We start from the raw sequence: 27,042 nt of genomic DNA on the forward strand, positions 1-27,042 counted from the left end.
GGTGCAGCATAAAAAACACCAATATAAATCTTTCACCAACTTGCTGTCTCTTTCTGTTCTCCTGCTACTAGCTGCAGGGGATATTTCACCAAATCCTGGCCCTCGCTTGGGTGCTAACTTCTCCTCAGCCACACACAGAAACTCCAAAAATCTGATTAATGTTCACTGCACATCCTCTCCAGTCTCTTTTAACTGCGCACTCTGGAATGCATGGTCGGTTCGTAACAAACTCCCCACAATCCATGATTTCTTCCTCTCACTCTCTCTGAACTTGCTGGCCCTTAGAGAAACCTGGCTTCAACCCTCTGACACTGCTAACTTCTCCTCTGCCACACACAGAAACTCCAAAAATCTGATTAATGTTCACTGCACATCCTCTCCAGTCTCTTTTACCTGCGCACTCTGGAACACATGGTCGGTTCGTAACAAACTCCCCACAATCCATGATTTCTTCCTCTCACTCTCTCTGAACTTGCTGGCCCTTAGAGAAACCTGGCTTCAACCCTCTGACACTGCTAACTTCTCCTCTGCCACACACAGAAACTCCAAAAATCTGACTAATGTTCACTGCACATCCTCTCCAGTCTCTTTTTAACTGCGCACTCTGGAATGCATGGTCGGTTCGTAACAAACTCCCCACAATCCATGATTTCTTCCTTTCACGCTCTCTGAACTTGCTGGCCCTTAGGTGGCTTCAACCCTCTGACACTGCTTTCCCTGCTGCCCTATCCTATGGTGGACTTCACTTCTCCCATACCCCCAGACCTGATGGCAGGCACGGTGGAGGCTTAGGGCTACGATATCCCTTTGGGCTTGTTCATGTCTTCAGGTACGTCCCGGCCAGGTGTGTCTATTTAGACACTATTATATACACTGTTATATACAGCATCCATATTAGACCTACGTTATTGATCAGATTGTATATATACCATCATTGTGCTGTGCTAGAGGCTAGGCTGTGTATACTACTATCATATTTGCTATATACATGTTGTCTATGGCTATCTAGGACGTAGGCTGTGGATCTCACTAACATCCTGGGAACATTCCCTAAATAACTGTATCACGTCATATAATCCCCCGCCGGGGTGTTTATATCATATTATATATCATCTCTGTGGTACATATATTGGGTGTTTGGGAGACACAGCATTTGACCTGGTACCCGGTAAGTGCTTATCAGCCTTGTGGGGATACATGACAGTCCAGTAGAATATATGCCCTTCGCTTCTCTGTATACTTTTTTCCATCTTGCCTTTTTCTACATATTTTAATATATAATAAAGTTGATATGAATTTGGATATATTATCTCCACTGGCTTTTTTGTTATGACACGGTGGAGGAGTAGGCATGCTACTTTCTCCACAGTGCACGTTTCAGGTCATTCCCCCTGTACCCTCTCTCACATTCCCCTCTTTTGAGGTTCACACCATCAGACTCTTCCATCCATTCCCCCTGAGAGTTGCAGTTGTCTATCGTCCCCCCACCAATTTCTGGATCACTTTGCAGCTTGGCTTCCTCACTTCCTATCTTCTGAATCACCAACTCTTATTATAGGTGATTTTAATATCCCCATTGATGCTCCTATCTCCCCATCAGCCGCTCACTTTCTTTCTTTAACCTCCTCTCTTGGACTATCACAACTTACTTCCTCTGCCACGCATGAACAGGGCAATATACTTGATCTAGTCTTCTTCTATCACTGCTAAGTCTGAAACTTTAGTAACTTATCCTTCCCACTTTCTGACCACAATCTTCTTTCATTTACCATAAAGACCTCTCACTCTTCTCATGGCAATCCTAGTTTTCACACTTACAGAAGCCTACACACCATTAACTGCCAGCAACTTATTAACACCTTACAATTAGCTCTTACCCCAATCACTTCCCTCCCCTGTCCAGACTTGGCTGCCAATCATTACAACCAGACCCTCAAAACCACCCTAGATGAAGTTGCTCCAATATCAATCCGACCCTCCCGACACAGAACACGGCAGCCCTGGCACACACCTGAAACACGTTTTCTCCAGCGCTGCTCCAGATGTGCAGAACGCTTATGGAGAAAATCGCGAATATCAACAAACTTCCTTCATTATAAATTTATGCTCAAAACCTATAATTCGGCTGTCAACATTGCCAAACAAAAGTACTTCACCTCTCTCATCTCCTCACTCTCAAATAACCCAAAACGACTCTTTAAAACTTTTCATTCCCTTTTAAGCCCTAAAGTTCCAGAACCTGTCACTGACCTCTGCGCTGATGGCATGGCCACTTACTTCAGAGACAAGATTGGCAGTATCCGGCAGGAAATAATCTCCCAGTCCCCAAATAATTTCAATCCTCCTCCCTCCAATTCCTACACATGCTCTCTGTCCTTTTTTGACCCTATAACAGAGGAAGAAGTCTCCAGGCTTCTCTCTTCTTCTTGACCCACGACCTGTAGCAGTGATCCTATTCCATCACACCTCCTCCAGTCCCTCTCCCCGGCTATCACCATTAACCTAACTACAACTTTTAACCTCTCTCTCTCTTCTGGTATCTTTCCCTCCTCTTTCTAACACTCTATTATAACCCCACTACTAAAGAAACCATCTCTTGACCCGACCTGTGCTGCTAACTACCGACCTGTTTCTAACCTCCCCTTCATCTCTAAACTCCTTGAACGTCTTGTCTACTCTCGCTTAATAAGCTATCTCTCTGCAAACTCTCTTCTTGACCCCTTACAATCTGCCTTTCGCCCTCTTCACTCTACAGAAACTGCCCTAACTAATCTCCTAACAGCAAAAAGTAATGGTGACTATTCTCTACTGATTCTGCTGGATCTGTCTGCAGTGTTTGATACCGTAGACCATAAACTCCTCCTCACCATGCTCCACTCAATTGGCCTTAAGGACACTATCATTCCCTGGCTCTTCTTCTCCTCTTCCTCTTGATGTTGGCGTTCCTCAAGGCTCAGTACTAGGTCCTCTACTCTTCTCCCTCTATACAGCCCCCATTGGACAGACTATCAGTAGATTTGGCTTTCGATACCATCTCTATGCTGACGACACCCAACTATACACTTCATCCCCTGACATCATCCCTGCTTTACTCCAAAACACCAGTAATTGTCTGGCAGCTGTCTCTAACATCATGTCCTCTCTGTATCTAAAACTGAACCTCTCAAAAACGGAACTTCTTGTCTTTCTCCCATTTACTAACCCACCTAAACTTGATATTTCAATTTCGGTCTGCAGCGCTATCATAACTCCTGTGCAACATGCCCGCAGTCTTGGGGCAACATTTGACACCGATCTTTCCTTTGTTCCCCATATTTAATCACTTACACGCTCTCGTCGTCTGCACCTCAAGAATATCGCCAGAATCCGCCCTTTTCTTACTGTGGAAACGGCAAAACCTCTTGTTGTTGCCTTGATTCATTCTCGTCTTGACTACTGCAAGGCATTACTAATCGGTCTCCCTCTCACTAAACTCTCCCCCCTTCAGTCTGTCCTAAATGCTGCAGCCAGGCTCATCTATCCATCCAACCGCTACACTGATGCTACTAGCCTGTGCCAGTCACTTCACTGGTTGCCCATCCACCACAGAATACAGTTCAAACTTCTGACCCTCACCCACAAAGTTCTCCACAGTGCTGCACCTCCATACATCTCCTCCCTCATCTCCATCTACCACCCTACTCCTGCTCTCCACAGTGCTGCACCTCCATACATCTCCTCCCTCATCTCCATCTACCACCCTACTCGTGCTCTCCACAGTGCTGCACCTCCATACATCTCCTCCCTCATCTCCATCTACCACCCTACTCGTGCTCTCCACAGTGCTGCACCTCCATACATCTCCTCCCTCATCTCCATCTACCACCCTACTCCTGCTCTCCACAGTGCTGCACCTCCATACATCTCCTCCCTCATCTCCATCTACCACCCTACTCGTGCTCTTCACAGTGCTGCACCTCCATACATCTCCTCCCTCATCTCCATCTACCACCCTACTCGTGCTCTCCACAGTGCTGCACCTCCATACATCTCCTCCCTCATCTCCATCTACCACCCCACTCCTGCTCTCCACAGGGCTGCACCTCCATACATCTCCTCCCTCATCTCCATCTACCACCCTACTTGTGCTCTCCACAGGGCTGCACCTCCATACATCTCCTCCCTCATCTCCATCTACCACCCTACTCGTGCTCTCCACAGGGCTGCACGTCCATACATCTCCTCCCTCATCTCCATCTACCACCCTACTCGTGCTCTCCACAGGGCTGCACCTCCATACATCTCCTCCCTCATCTCCATCTACCACCCTACTCGTGCTCTCCACAGGGCTGCACGTCCATACATCTCCTCCCTCATCTCCATCTACCACCCTACTCCTGCTCTCCACAGTGCTGCACCTCCATACATCTCCTCCCTCATCTCCATCTACCACCCTACTCCTGCTCTCCACAGTGCTGCACCTCCATACATCTCCTCCCTAATCTCCATCTACCACCCTACTCGTGCTCTCCACAGTGCTGCACCTCCATGCATCTCCTCCCTCATCTCCATCTACCACCCCACTCCTGCTCTCCACAGGGCTGCACCTCCATACATCTCCTTCCTCATCTCCATCTACCACCCTACTCGTGCTCTCCACAGTGCTGCTCCTCCATACATCTCCTCCCTAATCTCCATCTACCACCCTACTCCTGCTCTCCACAGTGCTGCACCTCCATACATCTCCTCCCTCATCTCCATCTACCACCCCACTCCTGCTCTCCACAGGGCTGCACCTCCATACATCTCCTCCTTCATCTCCATCTACCACCCTACTCCTGCTCTCCACAGGGCTGCACCTCCATACATCTCCTCCCTCATCTCCATCTACCAGCCTACTCGTGCTCTCCACAGGGCTGCACGTCCATACATCTCCTCCCTCATCTCCATCTACCACCCTACTTGTGCTCTCCACAGTGCTGCACCTCCATACATCTCCTCCCTCATTTCCATCTACCACCCTACTTGTGCTCTCCACAGGGCTGCACCTCCATACATCTCCTCCCTCATCTCCATCTACCACCCTACTCCTGCTCTCCACAGTGCTGCACCTCCATACATCTCCTCCCTCATCTCCATCTACCACCCTACTCCTGCTCTCCACAGTGCTGCACCTCCATACATCTCCTCCCTCATCTCCATCTACCACCCTACTCCTGCTCTCCACAGTGCTGCACCTCCATACATCTCCTCCCTCATCATCATCTACCACCCTACTCCTGCTCTCCACAGTGCTGCACCTCCATACATCTCCTCCCTCATCTCCATCTACCACCCTACTCCTGCTCTCCACAGTGCTGCACCTCCATACATCTCCTCCCTCATCTCCATCTACCACCCTACTCCTGCTCTCCACAGTGCTGCACCTCCATACATCTCCTCCCTCATCATCATCTACCACCCTACTCCTGCTCTCCACAGTGCTGCACCTCCATACATCTCCTCCCTCATCTCCATCTACCACCCTACTCGTGCTCTCCACAGTGCTGCACCTCCATACATCTCCTCCCTCATCACCATCTACCACCCTACTCCTGCTCTCCACAGTGCTGCACCTCCATACATCTCCTCCCTCATCTCCATCTACCACCCTACTCGTGCTCTCCACAGTGCTGCACCTCCATACATCTCCTCCCTCATCTCCATCTACCACCCTACTCGTGCTCTCCACAGTGCTGCACCTCCATACATCTCCTCCCTCATCTCCATCTACCACCCTACTCCTGCTCTCCACAGTGCTGCACCTCCATACATCTCCTCCCTCATCTCCATCTACCACCCTACTCCTGCTCTCCGTTCTGTTAGCGACCTAAGATTAATAACCTCCATAATTCGTACCTCTCACTCCCGTCTTCAAGACTTTTCTCGAGCTGCACCTACTCTCTGGAATACTCTGCCCCGGAATACTAGGTCAATTCACAACTTCTCCACCTTCAAACGTGCCTTAAAAACACATCTTTTCAGGCAGTCTTAATTTATAAAGATACCTAAACTGACTATTCCCCGACTAAACTTTCCCCCACCAACTCCTCTAGCCTGAACTCGATCCTCTAGTAGTCCCAAACCCAAAGCAGATCGTCCGGCACCGCTCCTGTCAGTTCAATAATGGCTCAAATCCTACTTATCACAATCAACTACCTTATGTGTCACCCCCAATTCCTCATAGATTGTAAGCTCAGGGCCCTGACTCCTAATGTTTCAGTTGCATATTAGCCAGTTAGTTTTGTTTCGTACATGAACCCTATGAACGTGTAAAGCGCTGCGGAATATGGTGGCACTATAGAAATACATTTTATTATTATTATTTGTGCAAGTGGGCACCAAGGGGCGTGGCCAGCACTGGTAAGCTGAGGGGCAGGGTCTAGGCCCCGCCTCTTGAGGCACTAAGGACCTCATTGGCATAAGGAATACAAGTCTTCTTTTCTTGGGAATGCCCCAACCGATTTTCACAAGACAGATATCATTTTAATCAGCAGGATCCACCCTACTGGGAAGTGTGTCTGGTTTAAATGTGTTGATCCTGATGACAGGTGCACTTTAATTTTACAAAGTCTTAGAGAACCCCTTTAACGCCAGTTTTTAGAAGAGCCATTCCTGACATTGCAGTGCGGCAGTTCTCTCTCAGGTTGCAGCAGGGTTTTCTCCAGAATTTCACGTTCTCCCAATCCTCCTGCAAATTAAGCTTTAACCCCCGCACCACGTGACGCTGCCAACATGGCGGGCATCAAATGTAGAGATGAGCGAAGTTCTCAAAAATTCGATTCAGCTGCTTCGCTGAATTTCACAAAGAAATTCCCTTTGTGGCGAATTACTTTGTCACGAAGCGCATTGCTTTGAGAGTAGCGGGCGTGATGACAGGGAACGGCGATTGCGCCGCCCCCCATCTTTGAGCCCCTCAGATGCCGCGTTCATCACTGAGATGACCATTGAGGGCTGACATTTAAATTTTTTTTCTTTAGATTTATTTGTTTTTTAATTTTGTCTTTATTTTTTTATTCTTTTACACTTGGCACCCCCACCCAATAAGGTCATACAAGGGAGACATTTAAAGGGACTGTCCTTAAATTAATGTAAAAAACTAAGAATCTGATATTACATAGCACATGACAATTTTTTTCAAACAAAGCTAGTACCAGCCCTGCACCTCACATGGATCCAGAGATCTCCTCATTCATTGCTCCAATTGCTCTGCTAGATTTATTTCAGGCTGCTCAGGGGGCGTGTCCTCTTCAGCAGGCGTGTCCTCTTCAGCGGGCGTGTCCTCTTCAGCGGGCGTGTCCTTTCCAGGGGACATGTCTTTTCTGCTGCTGCTCTCTTTCTGTAACTGTCACAGCTTCTAACAGGAGATCAGGCTTGTAACATAGTAACATAGTAACATAGTACATAAGGCCGAAAAAAGCCCTCCGTCCATCCAGTTCGGCCTGTCATCCTGCAAGTTGATCCAGAGGAAGGCAAAAAAAAACCCTGTGAGGTAGAAGCCAATTTTCCCCACTTTAGGGGAATAAAAAATTCCTTCCCGACTCCAATCAGGCATCAGAATAACTCCCTGGATCAACGACCCCTCTCTAGTAGCTATAGCCTGTAATATTATTACACTCCAGAAATACATCCAGGCCCCTCTTGAATTCCTTTATTGTACTCACCATCACCACCTCCTCAGGCAGAGAGTTCCATAGTCTCACTGCTCTTACCGTAAAGAATCCTCTTCTATGTTTGTGTACAAACCTTCTTTCCTCCAGACGCAGAGGATGTCCCCTCGTCACAGTCACAGTCCTGGGGATAAATAGATGATGGGAGAGATCTCTGTACTGACCCCTGATATATTTATACATATTACTTAGATCTCCCCTCAGTCGTCTTTTTTCTAAAGTGAATAACCCTAATTTTGATAATCTTTCAGGGTACTGTAGTTGCCCCATTCCAGTTATTACTTTAGTTGCCCTCCTCTGGACCCTCTCCAGCTCTGCTATGTCTGCCTTGTACACAGGAGCCCAGAACTGTACACAGTCCTCCATGTGTGGTCTGACTAGTGATTTGTAAAGTGGTAGGACTATGTTCTCATCACGCAGGGCTCCAGATGGCGACCAAAACGGTCGCCAATGCGCCTTAAAATTTGCAGATGGCGACAAGACTTTTTAGTCTTGTCGCCATTTGCGACTGTACCGCCGCGATCCTGTGCAGCCTAAGTTCTCTTCACTAGCACACTGCACAGTGGAGAAGGAAGGAGTCCCTCCCTCTCCACTGTGACGCGGCCGCCACTACCACTAATGGGGAGATAGCAGGGGAGGAGGAGGGGAGGAGCTGTCGCCACTGCGCCGCCAATGAATGTAAAACATAAGTGTCGGCAGCGGTATCACAGACCCAGCACCCGGCCTCAATAACAGGGCATGCGATCCGCGGCCATTAATCCCTCAGGTGCCCCAGATCGCATGCCCTGTTATTGAGGCCGGGTGCTGGGTCTGTGATACCGCTGCCGACAATTGTAGGACCTTTCGTGGGTCCAAAGAATATGAACTTAATAGCAGGCTGCATAGAGCGGCGCCCAGGGATCTAAGTGCACTTACTATTATTCCTGGGCGCCGCTCCGTTCGCCCGCTGTGGCCCCCGGTAGTTTCAACATTCAGAGGAAGGAGGAGGAGACGCCAGTGTCTCTCCGTCTCCCTGACAGCAGCGCTGTCCAATCACAGCGCAGAGCTCAGAGCCAGGGAGTTTTTTTTCTCCCTGGCTCTGCGCTGTGATTGGACAGCGCTGCTGTCATGGAGACGGAGAGACACTAGAGTCTCCTCCTCCTTCCTCTGAATGCTGAAAATACCGGGGGCCACAGCGGGCGAACGGAGCGGCGCCCAGGAATAATAGTAAGTGCACTTAGACCCCTGGGCGCCGCTCTATGCAGCCTGCTACCAAGTTCATATTCTTTGGACCCACGAAAGGTCCTCTTTAATTACATTCATTGGTGGTGCAGTGCGCCCCCCCAAAGCCTCCCCCCCCCCATTATCACTGGCCACAAGTCGTCGTCCCCCATTATCACTGGCCACAAGTCCGTCCGTCCGTCCCCCATTGTTATATGGTGGCCACAGGGTCCCATCCCCTTCATTGGTGGCAGTGGCAGATTACACTGCTGAGGCTCAGATCGTTACCATGGCAGCCAGGACGCTACTGAAGCCCTGGCTGCCATGTTCACCTCCCTGCTGCTGTGTGCACAGAGCACAGAGCAGCAGGGAGAGTGTGAGCTCCTATTCACCCTGATAGATCTCTATTAGGGTGAATAGGACAAGGGATGACACGATCCAGGTTCTAGTCCCTAAGGGGGGAAATGGTTATTAAACAAAAAGTAAAAAAAACACCAAAATACTAAAAGTTTAAATGGCCCCCTGCCCAGTTTTACATATAAAATTTACAAACAATAAAGAATAAACATATTACATATCGCCACGTCCCAAAAAGTGTGAGCTATTAAAATATAAAAAAATATTCCCGCTCGGTGAAGGCCGTAACAGAAAAAAAAACTCTAAACCACGCAATTCGCCATTTTTAGTCACCTTGTCCCCCAGAAGATGTCCCTGGATGTGAGAGGTATGTGGTGCACCTGCGTCTCATCTTCTCAAAGTCCTTTTTTTAAAATGATATGCATTTTAAATTTAGCGACTAAAAAATGTAATTTGGCTCCTAAATTTTTTAGTTTAGGAGCCAATGGCTCCTGGTCATTTTTTTTTGTCTGGAGCACTGATCACGGGCAGGTGAAGGAGCAAACTGAGCGTGTGCGACCACCTCAGAGATCTATGAAATAGAACAAACAGCAGGTGGCGCTATACAGATACAGTTTATTGAATAACTCAGTGGTTATAATACATTTTTAATTACATTCAATTAAAAAAGTATTTAGATCCAGGTGCTGGTTTCAAAAATATAGAATTATTTTCGTGGGAGAACCCGCATGCTGGAGACGTAAGATGGCCTCTAACTGAAAGCCTATGAGACATTCTTCAGCTGAACGCTTCAAGCTCCACATTCAGTCTTAGCAATTGGTAGGGTCTCAACATTCGGACCCCCAAAACCTTGACATGTCACTATGACATAATAAAAGTTTTGTAAAGTGTAGTTCCTCTTTAACATTATTTTTTCATTGATGTGGCCCTAGAGCTGACTGCACAGGGGCCCCCAGACCTTCATCGTATCACTACAAAACCAGATGCCCCAAATGAAGGGGATCCCCTGTGATCAGGCTGCAGTCACTCTTGACTGTGGTGATCAAAGGGTTAGACTACTGGAACTGGAAGTTCATCCATCCTAGCAAGTGCCAGCCACACTGCCCCCCGCAAGTGCCAGCCACACTGCCCCCCGCAAGTGCCAGCCGCACTGCCCCCCCGCAAGTGCCAGCCGCACTGCCCCCCCGCAAGTGCCAGCCGCACTGCCCCCCCGCAAGTGCCAGCCGCACTGCCCCCCCGCAAGTGCCAGCCGCACTGCCCCCCCGCAAGTGCCAGCCGCACTGCCCCCCCGCAAGTGCCAGCCGCACTGCCCCCCCGCAAGTGCCAGCCGCACTGCCCCCCCGCAAGTGCCAGCCGCACTGCCCCCCCGCAAGTGCCAGCCGCACTGCCCCCCCGCAAGTGCCAGCCGCACTGCCCCCCCGCAAGTGCCAGCCGCACTGCCCCCCCGCAAGTGCCAGCCGCACTGCCCCCCCCGCAAGTGCCAGCCGCACTGCCCCCCCGCAAGTGCCAGCCGCACTGCCCCCCCGCAAGTGCCAGCCGCACTGCCCCCCCGCAAGTGCCAGCCGCACTGCCCCCCCCGCAAGTGCCAGCCGCACTGCCCCCCCCGCAAGTGCCAGCCGCACTGCCCCCCCGCAAGTGCCAGCCGCACTGCCCCCCCGCAAGTGCCAGCCGCACTGCCCCCCCGCAAGTGCCAGCCGCACTGCCCCCCGCAAGTGCCAGCCAGTGGGGGGCAGTGTGGCTGGCACTTGCGGGGGGCAGAATCACTTGTAGCTAGCATACTGTTATCTATGCAGGATCTTGTGGTCACTGATAAATGAACACTACAGGGGAGGATGGGGGTGATTGTAGTTACTTGCCATTTCTGAATGTTGGAGGTTGGGGCATGTTCTACATAGCGGGAATCCGGCCCAAACAATTGGGGGTGGGCATGCATTGCTGGGGGTCCTCCCTATCCAGTCCCACAGTGTGATTACCATTAGCTCCGCTCCCCACAATGGGGGATCAGAATGTGTTCACCCCTAAATCCCTCAGACCCCAGAAATATGGGATTTGTGCAGCCACATTAACCCTTAAACCACCATCGCCTGCCAGGAAGCCCAAGTTATGGATCCCTAAGCTCAGTAATCTTGTATACAGGGAACCCAGTGACCTGGAAAATGTTTATGTTGGGGACCATGTCACCTTGTGAGGTCCCAGAGGCAGGCGAGGATGAGGTGACATCTGGAGGAGCCTCGGCTCTTCCTCTGAGGTGTGCAGGCCGCCAATCAGGAGACCATGAATATGCAGTGTGTGTGTGAATTCACCACTGTCACGAACCCTCTGCGAGATCTATAACCTGGTATTTGTAGCTTCACACAAGTATGGGGTCCATCTGGACGAACGTATGAGAATCCCCAAACAATTATTTCAGGGATTCTCCTGTTTTATGTTATAGAGTGAAAACTTCTTCAACTTCCACGACACGTTCTGTTTCAGTTCCTCAAGATATCTGCTTGCTGTCAGTGAATAAGAACATGCTAGCTGAAAACCCATAGAGACCTATAATAGTCCTCATTACAGTTGTTTTCCGTAGACAAACCTCTGTTAGCTAAACTTGTATCCTGCCTGCACTGATACACTGTAACAAACTACCAGAACAAGAGAGTGCTGCTAATGGTCTTAGGGTTGTTTAGACTGGACACAACTATAGCAAATACTCCGTTGTGAGAAGTATTTGATGTGGGTTTTCAGCCTGGATAGTGGGCAATGTAGTTGTGACGCTCTCCTGCACTTCTAAGAGTCACCACCAGATGCCGCTCTTGTATAGGTTTTGTGTCTCCTATGTGCCTGTTCTTTTATTTGCAGTTTATTCTATTGCAGCAGCAATAAACCTGATTTTCAGCCTCGTTTGTTGTGTGTCTTGTATTTTTGAGGTTATTACACTCCAAACTGGATGCACATGTCACACGCAGTATATATATACACCTATGGCCTGCAATGACGAGAGCGCTTATCCAGATACAATATTCTCCTCCTAAGACTCTCCAGTCCTTTCAAGACGACAATTCCCAGCATATCCTCACAACCACAGGCATGTTGGGAGTTGTAGTTTTGCACAGGCTGGTGAGATGCAAGTTATAGGACCACTACAGATGAAAATAATAATAATAATAATAATAATAATAATAATAATAATCTAGTTTGTGATAAGGTTCAGTCTCTGGATGTTGCTCCAGCTGTGTGTGCAGCTGGGATCCCTGCAGGATTGATTGGTCATGTCTGATCTAGGAGTTATCTTTTCTTGTCCATATAGAACAGGCATGACGAATCGATCTTGCACGGAGCAGAAGCAAATAATCCCCCCGCAGCTGCAGTCAGAGGAATCAGTGTTCAGAGGTTGGAAATGTAGGCAGTAAATATTTTCAGTTCTTTTATCTCTATTTGTAGAACCCCTTTAAAGAGCTTCTATCAGCATGATCAGTCATTTCAAACCAGGCATACTGGCTGGTAGGGCTCATCATGCTGATTAAAACGAGACCTTTCTTTTGTCTGTATGTTAAACAGCTGCAGAGATATCTGTGTTTTTATTCATATGCAAATGATGAGATTGGAGCACCAGGTGGCGGGTTGAATTCTTGGAGCACTGCTTTTGTAACACACTCCTCCCTCCTCTTGATTGACAGGGCTAGACATCAGCATGCTGAGGGCAGAGCCGTGTCATAGTTGCTGCATATCATACACTACTTACTATAGCCTTACCGTGTTGAGAATAGACATTTTCTAGGCTTAGAATGTGAATACACATCACTGGTTTAATCACAGGCTCAACATATGAATATAAAGACTCCAGTAATATGTATTAGCTTTCTATCTTGGGCCTGTGAATAAACCAGCAGTATGTATTAGCTTTCTAAGCATAAACAACTCTATTCTCAATATAGCCTTTTATTATGAGTTAAAAGAGGGAGAAAAACTGAAGAAAAAATCTAGAAGTCTAGCCTGGGATTTGAATCTGGACATCTACATGCAAGGCTGACCCCTTACCTCCAGGCTATAACGTTATCATATTGAAAAGAGTGGTTTTTTTATGCTTAGAAGTTAATGCATATTACTGGTGTCTTTATAATCATATATTGTGCCTGTGAATGAACCAGCAATATATATATATATTAGCTTTCTAAGCATAGAAAACCTCTATTCTGAACATGGTAAGGCTATAGTAAGTAGTGTATGTAATATGTACATGCTAGGACACAGCCGTGCCCCCAGCATGCTGATGTATATCCCTGTAAATTAAAGGGAGGGGGGAAGGGGGAGTGTGCAAGAGCACAGGGGTGTTACAAAAGCAGTGCTCCAAGGATTCAGCTCTGCCCCCTGGTGCTCCGATCTGCTATTTTGCATATGAATAAACCACAGATATCTCTGCAGCTGTTTAGCGTACAGACAAAAGAAAGATATTGTTTTAATCAGCATAATCAACCCTACCAGACATTATGCCTGGTTTAACAGGGTTTATCATGCTGACAGAGCCTCTTTAAGTAACCCCACACGCCATACCACTTTCACGCCAAGATGCCATCTGGAAGCTACGAACTGTGATATACACAGGGGCGAGCAACCAATCAGGTTTCAGCTCTCATCTTAATAAAGCAGGCTCGGAAATGGGAGCAACAATCTGATTGGTTGTTAGTGCAGCTGTGGATGGGGCACATGGTTCAGGCGGTAAGTTGTTATGCTAGACCTGTACTGATGTTACTTCCCTCCTCCCCCACTCTAACGAGCTGTCTCTTGTCTCCTTGGCTAATGCTGCAGTCAGACGCACGGACACATCACGTAAGTCTATATGTCTGTCCATGTATGTAAATCCTTCCGTACGTCCGTCCTCCCTGTTCTGCTCCTTCTATCATTTACCATTTAGTTTTCTTGTTTTTTATTATTATTTATTTTACCATAAACCGTTTCATTTCGGAGTCTTGCGCCGCACCATACTGCATTGTGGAGCAGGACGTCTCATGACATAGGTGTCTCTGTGTGTTGTAAGGTGGTATGCATTGTGCTGTGACTTGGTAGAGCAGAGCTGAGTTTGTCATTGGGCGCAACATATTATCAGTGGCATTGACCTGTGGGTAAACCGACTGCATGACCTTAAAGGGGTTATTCCATGATGTAAGGAATGACAATCCGACATCGTATAGTACATGACGGTCTCTTTGTAACAAAGCTAGAACCAGCCCTGTACCTCACATGGATCCAGAGATCTCCACATTCATTGCTCCAGTTGCTTTGCTAGATTTATATCAAGCTGAACACTCAGGGGGTGTGTCCTTTCTGCAGCATCTCTCTCCCTTTAACAACTCAGGAGGTGTGCCCTTTCTGCTGCAGCCCTACCTGTTGTAGATCAGGAGGTGTGTCTTTTCTGCTGGATCCCTCTCCCTATCACTGCTCAATATGTGTGTCCTTTCTGCTGCAGCTCTCTCCCTATCACAGCTCAGGGGGGGGTGTAATTTCTGCCAGGGCTCTCTCTATCACAGCTCAGGGGCTGTCTCTGTTCTGCTGCATCTTACCCTCTATTGCAGCTCAGGGAGTGTGTCCATTCTGCTGCATCTCTCTCACTATCACAGCTCAGGGGTTGTGTCCATTCTGCTGCAGCTCTCTCCCTATCACAGCTCAGGGGGTGCATCCTTTCTGCTGCAGCTCTCTCACTATCGCAGTTCAGGGGTTGTGTCCGTTCTGCTGCAGCTCTCCCCCTATTACAGCTCAGGGGGGTGAATCTTTTCTGCTGCATCTCTCTCACTATCGCAGTTCAGGGGTTGTGTCCGTTCTGCTGCAGCTCTCCCCCTATTACAGCTCAGGGGGTGCATCCTTTCTGCTGCATCTCTCTCTCCCTATTGCAGCTCAGGGGTTGTGTCCATTCTGCTGCAGCTCTCCCCCTATTACAGCTCAGGGGGGTGAATCTTTTCTGCTGCAGCTCTCTCACTATCGCAGTTCAGGTGTTGTGTCCGTTCTGCTGCAGCTCTCCCCCTATTACAGCTCAGGGGGTGCATCCTTTCTGCTGCATCTCTCTCTCCCTATTGCAGCTCAGGGGTTGTGTCCATTCTGCTGCAGCTCTCCCCCTATTACAGCTCAGGGGGGTGAATCTTTTCTGCTGCAGCTCTCTCACTATCGCAGTTCAGGTGTTGTGTCCGTTCTGCTGCAGCTCTCTCCCTATCATAGGTCAGGGCTTGTGTCCGTTCTGCTGCAGATCTCCCCCTATTACAGCTCAGGGGGTGCATCCTTTCTGCTGCAGCTCTCACTATCGCAGTTCAGGGGTTGTGTCCGTTCTGCTGCAGCTCTCCCCCTATTACAGCTCAGGGGGTGTATCCTTTCTGCTGCAGCTCTCTCACTATCGCATTTCAGGTTTTGTGTCCATTCTGCTGCATCTCTCTCCCTATCACAGGTCAGGGGTTGTGTCCATTCTGCTGCAGCTCTCCCGCTATTACAGCTCAGGGGGTGCATCCTTTCTGCTGCAGCTCTCTCCCTATCATAGGTCAGGGGTTGTGTCCGTTCTGCTGCAGCTCTCCCCCTATCACAGCTCAGGGGGGTGAATCCTTTCTGCTGCAGCTCTCTCCCTATCACAGGTCAGGGGTTGTGTCCATTCTGCTGCAGCTCTCTGCCAATCACAGGTCAGGGGGTTGTGTCCATTCTGCTGCAGCTCTCCCCCTATTACAGCTCAGGGGGTGCATCCTTTCTGCTGCAGCTCTCTCCCTATCATAGGTCAGGGGTTGTGCCGTTCTGCTGCAGCTCTCTCCCTATTGCAGCTCAGGGGGTGCATGTTTTCTGCTGCTGCTCTCTCCCTATTGAAGCTCAGGGGGTGCACCCTTTCTCCTTGTGCTTTGTTCCTGTAACTACCACAGCTTCTCACAGAAGATATGGCTGGTGGCATTTAAAGGATGGAACTGAGCATGTGTGACCACCTCCACCAGGTGGACAGAGAAATAAGAAAAAGTACAAACAGCAGGTGGCGCTATACAGATACATTTTATTAAATAACTCTTCGGCTATTCAGAATTTTTAATTACATGCAATTACATAAGTATTCAGATCCAGATGCAGGTCTGAAAACTGTAGGATATTTTTGTGAGACAACCCCTTTAAGGCCCCATGTACACAATCTCAGTTATTCCAGAACAATCGAGGGTTCATACAAGCCACGCCCCAAGCTGGGTGGGTATGGGTAATTTTGGGTCATTTGGAGGTGGTCCAAGGGGCGGGGCTTGAATGTCCTGATTTACATTTTTTGTGTTGGTAAGGACGCTTAAAGGGTTTTTGCAGTTTTATATAAATAAAGTTCTACAGTTTGCTAATATGCTTTCAGTTCCTCACTATTTTCAAGATTCCGGTTTGCTGTCAGTGAATGGCAACACACTTGTTCATGTCCAGAGGTTATAAACCAGTCCTAGTCAGCCTGCTCCAAGCTCCTGCAACCGTGTCAGATCAACATCATCAGCCTGAATAGACACAGTGAATGTTTCCATACACTGACAGCAAGCAGAGAAGCTAAAATAATGAAGCACTAACAGATTAGGGGGAGAGTTATGAAACTGTCTAGACAGTAGGCTATCTTTGGTGCCCAGAGCAACCAATCACAGCACAGCTCTCATTTTATGAGGGTAGAACATGAAATGAGAGCTGGGCTCTGATTGGTTGCTGTGGGCGTCAGTGACAGCCTGTCCTCTAGACCAGGGGTACTCAACTAGTTTTATTAAAGGTCCACATACCAGGGTCTGCAGTCAGGTGAAGGTCCGAGCTGAACGCCAACAGTAAAGATGCCATGCGATCATGTGATCCATGCACGTGGGGCGCTCTGACGTTATAGTGGAGCGCCCCGGGTAAGTCCCAGAATTAGTAATGGCCACATTAGTGCCCCAGTAAGAATAATGTCCCCATTAGTGCCCCCAGTAAGAGTATTGCCCCCATTAGTGCCCCCCTTCTCTGCTTTTGCAACAAAAAAAAAAAATATTAGCATTCACCTGGCTGCGGTGAACATTCGCTGCTGACTGCACGCTCAGGACCGGTGCTCTAACATGATGACGTCTTGTAGGTCCTGTCCTGAGCTTCTAGTCAGCAGGGAGTGTTCTCCACAGCGTGAGCAAATGGAGGTGGAGGTACCGTAATACAGTGTTTCCCAACCAGTGTGCCTCCAGCTGTTGCAAAACTACAACTCCCAGCATGCCCGCACAGCCAAAGGCTGTCCAGGCATTCTGGGAGTTGTAGTTTTGCAACAGCTGGAGGCACACTGGTTGGGAAACACTGCTGTAATATATATATTTTTTTTACTAGCACAAGTAGCGGTGGAGGTAAAGGCTGTACTAATGGGCGTTCCATGATGGAAGCGCTCATTAGTAAGGGTACTTTCACACTTGCAGCAGGATGGATCCGACAGGCTGCTCACCCCGTCAGATCCATCTTGCCACTACTTCGCCGTGCCGCTGCTCTGTGCCCATCGACTATAATGGGGATGGGGGCAGAGTTACGGCGCAGCACGGTGAGAGGCCGCCAGACTAAAAGTACTACATGTCCGACTTTTTCGTCTGGCGGCCCCCTCAATATAATAAACATTGGTGGCGCAGTGCGCCCCCCCTCAAAATAATAAACATTGGTGGCGCAGTGCGCCCCCCCTCAAAATAATAAACATTGGTGGCGCAGTGCGCCCCCCTCAAAATAATAAACATTGGTGGCGCAGTGCGCCCCCCCTCAATATAATAAACATTGGTGGCGCAGTGTGCCCCCCAATATAATAAACATTGGTGGCGCAGTGCGCCCCCCTCAATAAAATAAACATTGGTGGCGCAGTGTGCCCCCCCAATATAATAAACATTGGTGGCGCAGTGCGCCCCCCAACATAATAAACATTGGTGGCGCAGTGCGCCCCCCAACATAATAAACATTGGTGGCGCAGTGCGCCCCCCCTCAATATAATAAACATTGGTGGCGCAGTGTGCCCCCCAATATAATAAACATTGGTGGCGCAGTGTGCCCCCCAATATAATAAACATTGGTGGCGCAGTGTGCCCCCCAACATAATAAACATTGGTGGCGCAGTGCGCCCCCCCTCAAAATAATAAACATTGGTGGCGCAGTGCGCCCCCCAATATAATAAACATTAGTGGCGCAGTGCGCCCCCCAATATAATAAACATTGGTGGCGCAGTGGGCAGTGCCAATGAGGGTTAAAAAATAATTTACTCACCTCCTCCAGTTGATCGATTAGCTGCCGGTCTCCAGTTCTTACTTCTTTCTTCAGGACCTGTGGTGACATCACTGAGCTCATCACATGATCCATCACCATGGTAATGGGCCATGTGATGAGCTCAGTGACGTCACCACAGGTCCTGAAGAAAGAGGGGGGGGGGGCGCACTGCGCACCAATGTTTCTTATACTAGGGGGGGGGGGGGGCGCACTGCGCCACCAATGTTTCTTATACTGGGGTGTTGGGGGGGGGGGGGGCGCACTGTGCCACCAATGTTTCTTATACAAATACAGGAGGCGGGTGCTGGAATCAAATAGCCGGCACCCGACCTTTGTGACAGGGGGCTGCGATCAGCTACAATTAACCCCTCAGGTACCGCACCTGAAGGGTTAACTCAACTGCAGCTGATCGCAGCTCCCTGTCACAGAGGTCGGGTGCCGGCTATTTGATTCCAGCACCCGCCTCCTGTATTTGTATTACAGGTCGGTTTTCATCATTGGTGGTGCAGTGGCCACAGCCCCTCCCCTCCTCCTCCTGCCTCTTCCTATTGGCAGCGGCGGGGACAGCAGCAGCACAGGGGGGAGGGAGAGACTCCTCCTGTGCCCGCCGCTGTATTGAGCAGAGCTGCCAGAGTGTGCAGGAGGAGGAGCGCTACATGTGGAGGAAGCCCTGTCTCACTGCGCTGTGGGACAGGTGGAAGTGCGCCGGTAAGCTCCTCCTCCTGCACGGTACAGTGTGCAGGAGAGGAGCAGCGCTCTGAAGGATGGCCGGGGTCCGGACAACTGGCGGCCGCGGTCCGTATTTGGACCGCGGTCCGCCAGTAGAGTACCCCTGCTCTAGACGGTCACTGTGTACATACATTACTGATCCTGAGTTACATCCTGTATTATACTCCAGAGCTGCCCTCACTATTCTGCTGGTGGAGACACATCCTGTACTGATCCAGTGGCGGATCCAGAGCCTGGTCTCGGGAGGGGCACTTCCCTGGCCAATAGGAGATTATGGGGCCCCTGTGTCCCAGCCCACCCTCAAGCCACACCCACACACAGCCCCACCCATATATCACGCCCATACCTCTTCCATCCAGTGACGTCTCCTCTGATGTAGACGTTCTCTTTCTTCATCTTCTCCATTCAGACCAGACCGCCATGATGATTTCTTTCAGCCGTCTCTCATCTCTGTAGAGTTTCACAGACAGACATCTTAATTTCCTACTTTTCCTCCTATCTTCTCAACATCCCATCATGCAGCGCCAATAATGAGACGCTGTGCCCCCCAAAACTATGCTGTAGAAACAGATAAACCCCATGAAAATACTAGTTACACACATATAGCGCCACCATCAATAATTATTGGAACACAATGCTCTACAAAAAATAACTGCACCCAGCAAATAGTGTCCCTGACACTAATAGTGTTACCATGATGTCCCCCAAAAATAACTGTGCTAAGCTGATACTGTGCTAGGGCGCCCCCACAGTAATAGTGCTCCCTAAAATCCCAACAATAGTAATAATTCTGTGCCAGAGTGCACTTAGTAGTAATAGTGCTCCTACAGTGCCCCCAACAGTAATTGTGTCCCAGAAGTAATAATGCTCCCATAGTCCCCCAGTTGTAATAAAGCCCCCTTATAATGTGTGCCAGTACAAAAAATGCTCCGTTGTGTGGCAGTAAAAAATAAAAATAAGTGCCCCCAGTAGAGTCAATGTTCCCAGAGTGCCCTCATGTGATCCAATGACCCGTACTGTGTGCCACTACAAAAACACTTAGTGCCCCCGGTTGAGCTAAGGTGCCCATAGTGCCCCTATAATTTGTGCCAGTATAAAATACTCCTATATAGTGCACCCAGAAGATGCCCCCATAGTGCTCCTCCCCGTACTATATAGTGCCCCCAGAAGATGCCCCCATAGTGCTCCTCCCCGTACTATATAGTGCCCCCAGAAGATGCCCCCATAGTGCTCCTTCCCCGTCCCCATAGTGCTCTTCATAATGTGGTAGTATAAAATGCCCCTTTGGACTGTCCCACATAGATGTCCCCATAATGCTTCTCCCCCCTTCCCCATAGTGGCACCAAAATGTGTGCCAGTATTAAATGCCCCTATATAATGCCCCCATAGTGCTCTTTCCCCCCCTTCTCCATAGTTCCCCTCCCCCATAATGTGCCAGTATATAGGGCCCCACACCCCTTGCCATACTGTACTAAAAATAATTAAAACAATAAACACATAGGCCCCTTGCAGACGAGCGTGTTCGGGATAGGTCCGGAATGCGTTGCGTCTGCGATCAGGGAAAATCATGCGACTAGGTACGCAATTGCAGTCAGTTTTGACTGCGATTGCGTTCCGATGTTCAGTTTTTATCGCGCGGGTGCAATGCGTTTTGCAAGCGCGTGATAAAAAACTGACTGTGGTACCCAGACCCGAACCCGGACTTCTTCACCGAAGTTCGGGTTTGGAATCGGTGTTCTGTAGATTTTATTATTTTCCCTTATAACATGGTTATAGAGGAAAATAATAGCATTCTTAATACAGAATGCTTACTAAAATGTGGCTTTAGGGGTTAAAAAATAAAAAATAAATTACTCGCCTCATCCTCTTGTTCGCGCAGCCGGCATCGTCTTCTTGCTTCTTCTTTCAGGACCTGCCAAAGGACCTTTGATGGCGTAATCGCGCTCACCACGTGGTGAGCGCAGGGACGTCAGCGCAGGTCCTGCTGAATGAAGATAGAAATCTTCTATCTTCATTCAGCAGGACCTGCGCTGACGGCGCGATTACGTCATCAAAGGTCCTTTTGCAGGTCCTGAAAGAAGAAGTAAGAAGATGATGCCGGCTGCGCGAACAAGAGGATGAGGTGAGGCCACATTTTAGTAAGCATTCTGTATTAAGGATGCTATTATTTTCCTTTATAACCATGTTATAAGGGAAAATAATACAGTAAACTGACTTTTATAAATTTAATTACATCGTCTCCTAGCAACCATGCGTGAAAATCACATTGCATTCGCACTTGCTTGCGGATGCTCACGATTTTAACGCAGACCTATTCATTTCTATGGGGCCTGCGTTGCGTGAAAAACGCAGAATATAGAACATGCTGCGATTTTCTCGCAACGCACAAGTGATGCGTGAAAATCACCGCTCATCTGAACAGCCTAATTGAAGTGAATGGGTCCGGATTCAGTGTGGTTGCAATGCGTTCACCTCAAGGGGCATTATACTTACCTCTATGACACTGCGATGCGATGCAGGCCTCTTCCGACCTGTGTCCCGCTCTGTACGGCTCAGGCGGCGCGATGACGTCATCGCGCCGCCTGCCTCGGCCTCTGATAGGCTGCAGGCCTAGTTCCTGTAGCCTATCAGAGGAACGGGCATGGGGGATGCCTCTCCCCTGCCCCGCACCGTTCATCAGATGAATATAGAGATGAGCGCTTCCACAAATGGAAGCTCTCATCTCTCCCTGCCGCTGCCACAGAATGGTCAGTCCGCCCCTGTCTCTCACTATATTCTCGGGGGGAAGGGGGGGCAATTTTCCAGTTGCCCCCCCCCCCCCCCGGATCCGCCAATGTACTGATCCTGAGTTACATCCTGTATTATACCCCAGAGCTGCACTCACTATTCTGCTGGTGCAGTCACTGTGTACATACATTACTTATCCTGTACTGATCCTGAGTTACATCCTGTATTATACCCCAGAGCTGCACTCACTATTCTGCTGGTGGAGTCACTGTGTACATGCATTATATTACTTATCCTGTACTGATCTTGAGTTTCATCCGGTATTATACCTCAGAGCTGCATTCACTATTCTGCTGGTGCAGTCACTGTGTACATACATTACATTACTTATCCTGTACTGATCCTGAGTTACATCCTGTATTATACTCCAGAGCTGCACTCACTATTCTGCTGGTGCAGTCACTGTGTACATACATTACATTACTTATCCTGTACTGATCCCAAATTACATCATGTATTATACTCTAGAGCTGCACTCACTATTCTGCTGGTGGAGTCACTGTGTACATACATTACATTACTTATCCTGTACTGATACCAAATTACATCATGTATTATACTCCAGAGCTGCACTCACTATTCTGCTGGTGGAGTCACTGTGTACATACATTACATTACTTATCCTGTACTGATCCCAAATTACATCATGTATTATACTCCAGAGCTGCACTCACTATTCTGCTGGTGGAGTCACTGTGTACATACATTACATTACTGATCCTGAGTTACATCCTGTATTATACTCCAGAGCTGCACTCACTATTCTGCTGGTGGAGTCACTGTGTACATACATTACATTACTTATCCTGTACTGATCCCAAATTACATCATGTATTATACTCCAGAGCTGCACTCACTATTCTGCTGGTGGAGTCACTGTGTACATACATTACATTACTGATCCTGAGTTACATCCTGTATTATACTCCAGAGCTGCACTCACTATTCTGCTGGTGCAGTCACTCTGTACATTACATTACTTATCCTGTACTGATCCTGAGTTACATCCTGTATTATACTCCAGAGCTGCACTCACTATTCTGCTGGTGCAGTCACTGTGTACATTACATTACTTATCCTGTACTGATCCTGAGTTACATCCTGTATTATACTCCAGAGCTGCACTCACTATTCTGCTGGTGCAGTCACTGTGTACATACATTACATTACTTATCCTGTACTGATCCCAAATTACATAATGTATTATACTCCAGAGCTGCACTCACTATTCTGCTGGTGGAGTCACTGTGTACATACATTACATTACTGATCCTGAGTTACATCCTGTATTATACTCCAGAGCTGCACTCACTATTCTGCTGGTAAAGTCACTGTGTACATTACATTACTTATCCTGTACTGATCCTGAGTTACATCCTGTATTATACTCCAGAGCTGCACTCACTATTCTGCTGGTGCAGTCACTGTGTACATACATTACATTACTTATCCTGTACTGATCCCAAATTACATAATGTATTATACTCCAGAGCTGCACTCACTATTCTGCTGGTGGAGTCACTGTGTACATACATTACATTACTGATCCTGAGTTACATCCTGTATTATACTCCAGAGCTGCACTCACTATTCTGCTGGTAAAGTCACTGTGTACATTACATTACTTATCCTGTACTGATACTGAGTTACATCCTGTATTATACTCCAGAGCTGCACTCACTATTCTGCTGGTGGAGTCACTGTGTACATACATTACATTACTGATCCTGAGTTACATCCTGTATTATACTCCAGAGCTGCACTCACTATTCTGCTGGTAAGTCACTGTGTACATTACATTACTAATCCTGTACTGATCCTGAGTTACATCCTGTATTATACTCCAGAGCTGCACTCACTATTCAGCTGGTGCAGTCACTGTGTACATACATTACTTATCCTGTACTTAATCCTGGGTTACATCCTGTATTATACTCCAGAGCTGCACTCACTATTCTGCTGGTGAAGTCACTGTGTACATACATTACTTATCCTGTACTGATCCTGAGTTACATCCTGTATTATACTCCAGAGCTGCACTCACTATTCTGCTGGTGCAGTCACTGTGTACATACATTACTTATCCTGCACTCATCCTGAGTTACATCCTGTATTATACTCCAGAGCTGCACTCACTATTCTGCTGGTGCAGTCACTGTGTACATACATCACCTATCCTGTACTGATCCTGAGTTACATCCTGTATTATACTCCAGAGCTGCACTCACAATTCTGCTGGTGCAGTCACTGTGTACATACATTACTTATCCTGTACTGATCCTGCGTTACATCCTGTATTATACTCCAGAACTGCACTCACTATTCTGCTGGTGCAGTCACTGTGTACATACATTACTTATCCTGTACTGATCCTGCGTTACATCCTGTATTATACTCCAGAGCTGCACTCACTATTCTGCTGGTGCAGTCACTGTGTACATACATTACGGATCCTGAGTTACATTCTGAGAAGTTGCTGTTTTGCTGGCCATTCACATTAGTGGCCAGCTCTGCCTCTTGGCTCCCCCACACACATGCACTCCAGGCTCCGCCGAGCATGCATGTGTTGTCAATGAGAAGATGGGAATCATTTGCTGCTAGACAATCTCTGGCAGACTTGGCATGCTGAAATCCAACATGCCTGACCCTTCTTTCCTGTGACATGGAGGAGGACGGGTGACGCCTCCTGTGCACATTAGACAGTTGGCCGATCTGAGGAGATTGGGGGCTCCTCTGACATTTTCCTGATGTGTATGGCCACCTTTGGGCTCCGGCAAACATCGAATCCTATCCACGCACCTCCCCGACCGGCTGCCGCTTTAACTCCTTGCACTCGGGACTCTCCGATCCTGTACGTGAATCGCATCCTCCGACCTCACGTCACACCTTCGGGCTCCAGACCGTAAACCGTACATAGGAGCTGGAGAAGAGGTGCAGCCTAAACAACGCCGTGGGAGAGGTCTCTCTTATGGAAGCATCGGTCGTCTTTAGCTTGGAAAATCTGACGCCTTAGACGCGAACCTGTTAATTTACAGAGATGTATGAGGTCAGTACATATTACTGACGCGTGAATTATTAATCCCAAGAACTACCGAGGAGCGGGGGGTGAAACGCGGCTCCATCATCAATATTCAATGGTGTTCTTTGCACTTAGAGCAATCACAATCTAGGATCCTCGACCACGAGAGGTCGTCATGGAAAAAAAGAGGATTTCCACTCCAAAATTAAAATCAGCAGTGACAGCCGCGGCCGCAGTTTAGCCTCATAGATGTATATAACTGTTTTTCTTTTATAGCACCATGGGTGTGTCCTGTGCGGTGCCTTCTCGTGGTGCTCACCCAATATGGCATACCGTCATACAGTCTACAAATTGCCTTGCTATACGGTGACCAATTATTACGGCCATATAATATGGTGCCCAAATGCAGTGTATCAGGCTGTGTGCACACTGGGGGGGTGTTATCATACCCCCTGCCTCCAAAATTATGGTGTCAAAAAGTCAGTGGGATGAAGCAGGGCTCATATTTACCAGAAATGCCTGAAACCTTTGCTACCCTACGGCTCCTAGGTGGGGTAGCCTTCAGATTCTGCCACATGGTTCTGCGGAGTTGCAGCAGAATTATTAAAGGGGTTTGCATTTTACGCATTTTGGGCTACAAAGATTTTTTCAATTGGTCCTTATTAAAAATATTTCTGAGATGCAAAGGTTAAAAAACAGTCTGTTTGCAAGCAGTCACAGTCTGTTTTCTATGAATCCCATCATCTGACAGCTCATGTTTAGCTCTTATCTCTAATAGACACTTATGTAAGCCATAGGCCTGTATTAGACTTGCCGTTTTTGCAGGCGATTGTCAGGAAGGAAGCGTTCCTTCCTAACAATTGCCTGCTCGTCAGAGGAGGAGACCGCTGAATTTACATGCCGCGATCTCCTCCACAGTATAGGGAGGAGAGATCGCTAATGCCACTGCTCTTCCCCATACAGAATCATTATTTGTCAACAGCAGACAGCATAATCTGCCACTGGCAGATTACAAATGTTTAAAGATTGCGATTGCCCGATGAACGAGCTTGTTCATCGGGTAATCCACGCCATTATTACACAGGCAGATCATCGCTAACGAGTGTTCCTATGAACGCTTGTTAGCGATGTTCTGCCCGACTATCGCTAGGTGTAATACAGCCCATAGTCTTATTAGCTTGATAAGAATTGAGCTATGAGTGTTTATGAGGTCAGGAGATCAAAGATAAGAGCTACACATGAGCTGTCAGATGACGGGATTCAAAGAAAACAGACAGTCACAGCTTTGATTGGCCAACAGCCAATTAAAAAAAAATTATTTGTAGCCCAAAATGAGTCAAATGCAGTCCTAAAAAAATGCCCCTGAAGGTGTTCATAGCCAGGGGCGTAGCTTAAGGCTCATGGGCCCTGGTGCAAGAGTTCAACTTGGACCCCCCTTCCCTTAGAGCATTGCAAGGGGCAGGGGAGCACCTAGCCATTCTGCCACCTGAGGCGAAAAATAAAATGGCACCCCCCATGTTAAATTGTTAACCCCTTCCCTCCAGCCCTACTGTTGTCCCCCAAAAATAATTGTGCTAAGCTGATACTTGCCAGGTTGACCCACAGAGTAATAGTGCTCCCCAAAGTCCCATAAATAATTATCTGCAAGAGTGCATAGTGTTAGCAGTGCCCCCAATAGTAATAATGCCCCCATAGTGTCCATACTAATAATCATGTTCTCTATACTCCCCCAGTAATAATAATTCTCCTGATAATGTGAGCCAGTACAAAAACACCCCCTTATAATGTATGCCAGTACAAAAAATACCTCTTTATAATGTGCGCTTAACTTTCAGATCACACCCCCATATCACACCTAGGAAATAACCTCATATCAGACCTCAAATCAAACCCCCCCCATATCAGGTCTCAAATCAGACCCCCATATCAGGTCTCAAATCAGACCCCCAGATCAGGTCTCAAGTCTCAAATCAGACCCCCATATCAGGTCTCAATTCAGACTCGCATATCAGGTCTCAAATCAGACCTTCAGATCAGACCTTCATGTCAGACCCC

The 27,042-nt window shown here is 48.2% G+C and overlaps 1 protein-coding gene across 2 annotated transcripts in view; it reads left to right on the forward strand.

Annotated features, from left to right (window-relative positions):
* GABBR1 (gamma-aminobutyric acid type B receptor subunit 1) overlaps positions 1-27,042 on the forward strand; it is a 116,137-nt gene that overhangs the window by 35,832 nt on the left and 53,263 nt on the right. For both annotated transcript variants that reach the window (XM_040404914.1, XM_040404915.1), the window contains one exon: positions 14,037-14,057. In XM_040404914.1, the coding sequence (XP_040260848.1) occupies positions 14,037-14,057 (21 nt within the window). The remainder of the gene's footprint in view (positions 1-14,036; positions 14,058-27,042) is intronic.

Source organism: Bufo bufo, chromosome 8 (genome assembly GCF_905171765.1).
Source record: "Bufo bufo chromosome 8, aBufBuf1.1, whole genome shotgun sequence".
Taxonomy (NCBI): Eukaryota; Metazoa; Chordata; class Amphibia; order Anura; family Bufonidae; genus Bufo; species Bufo bufo.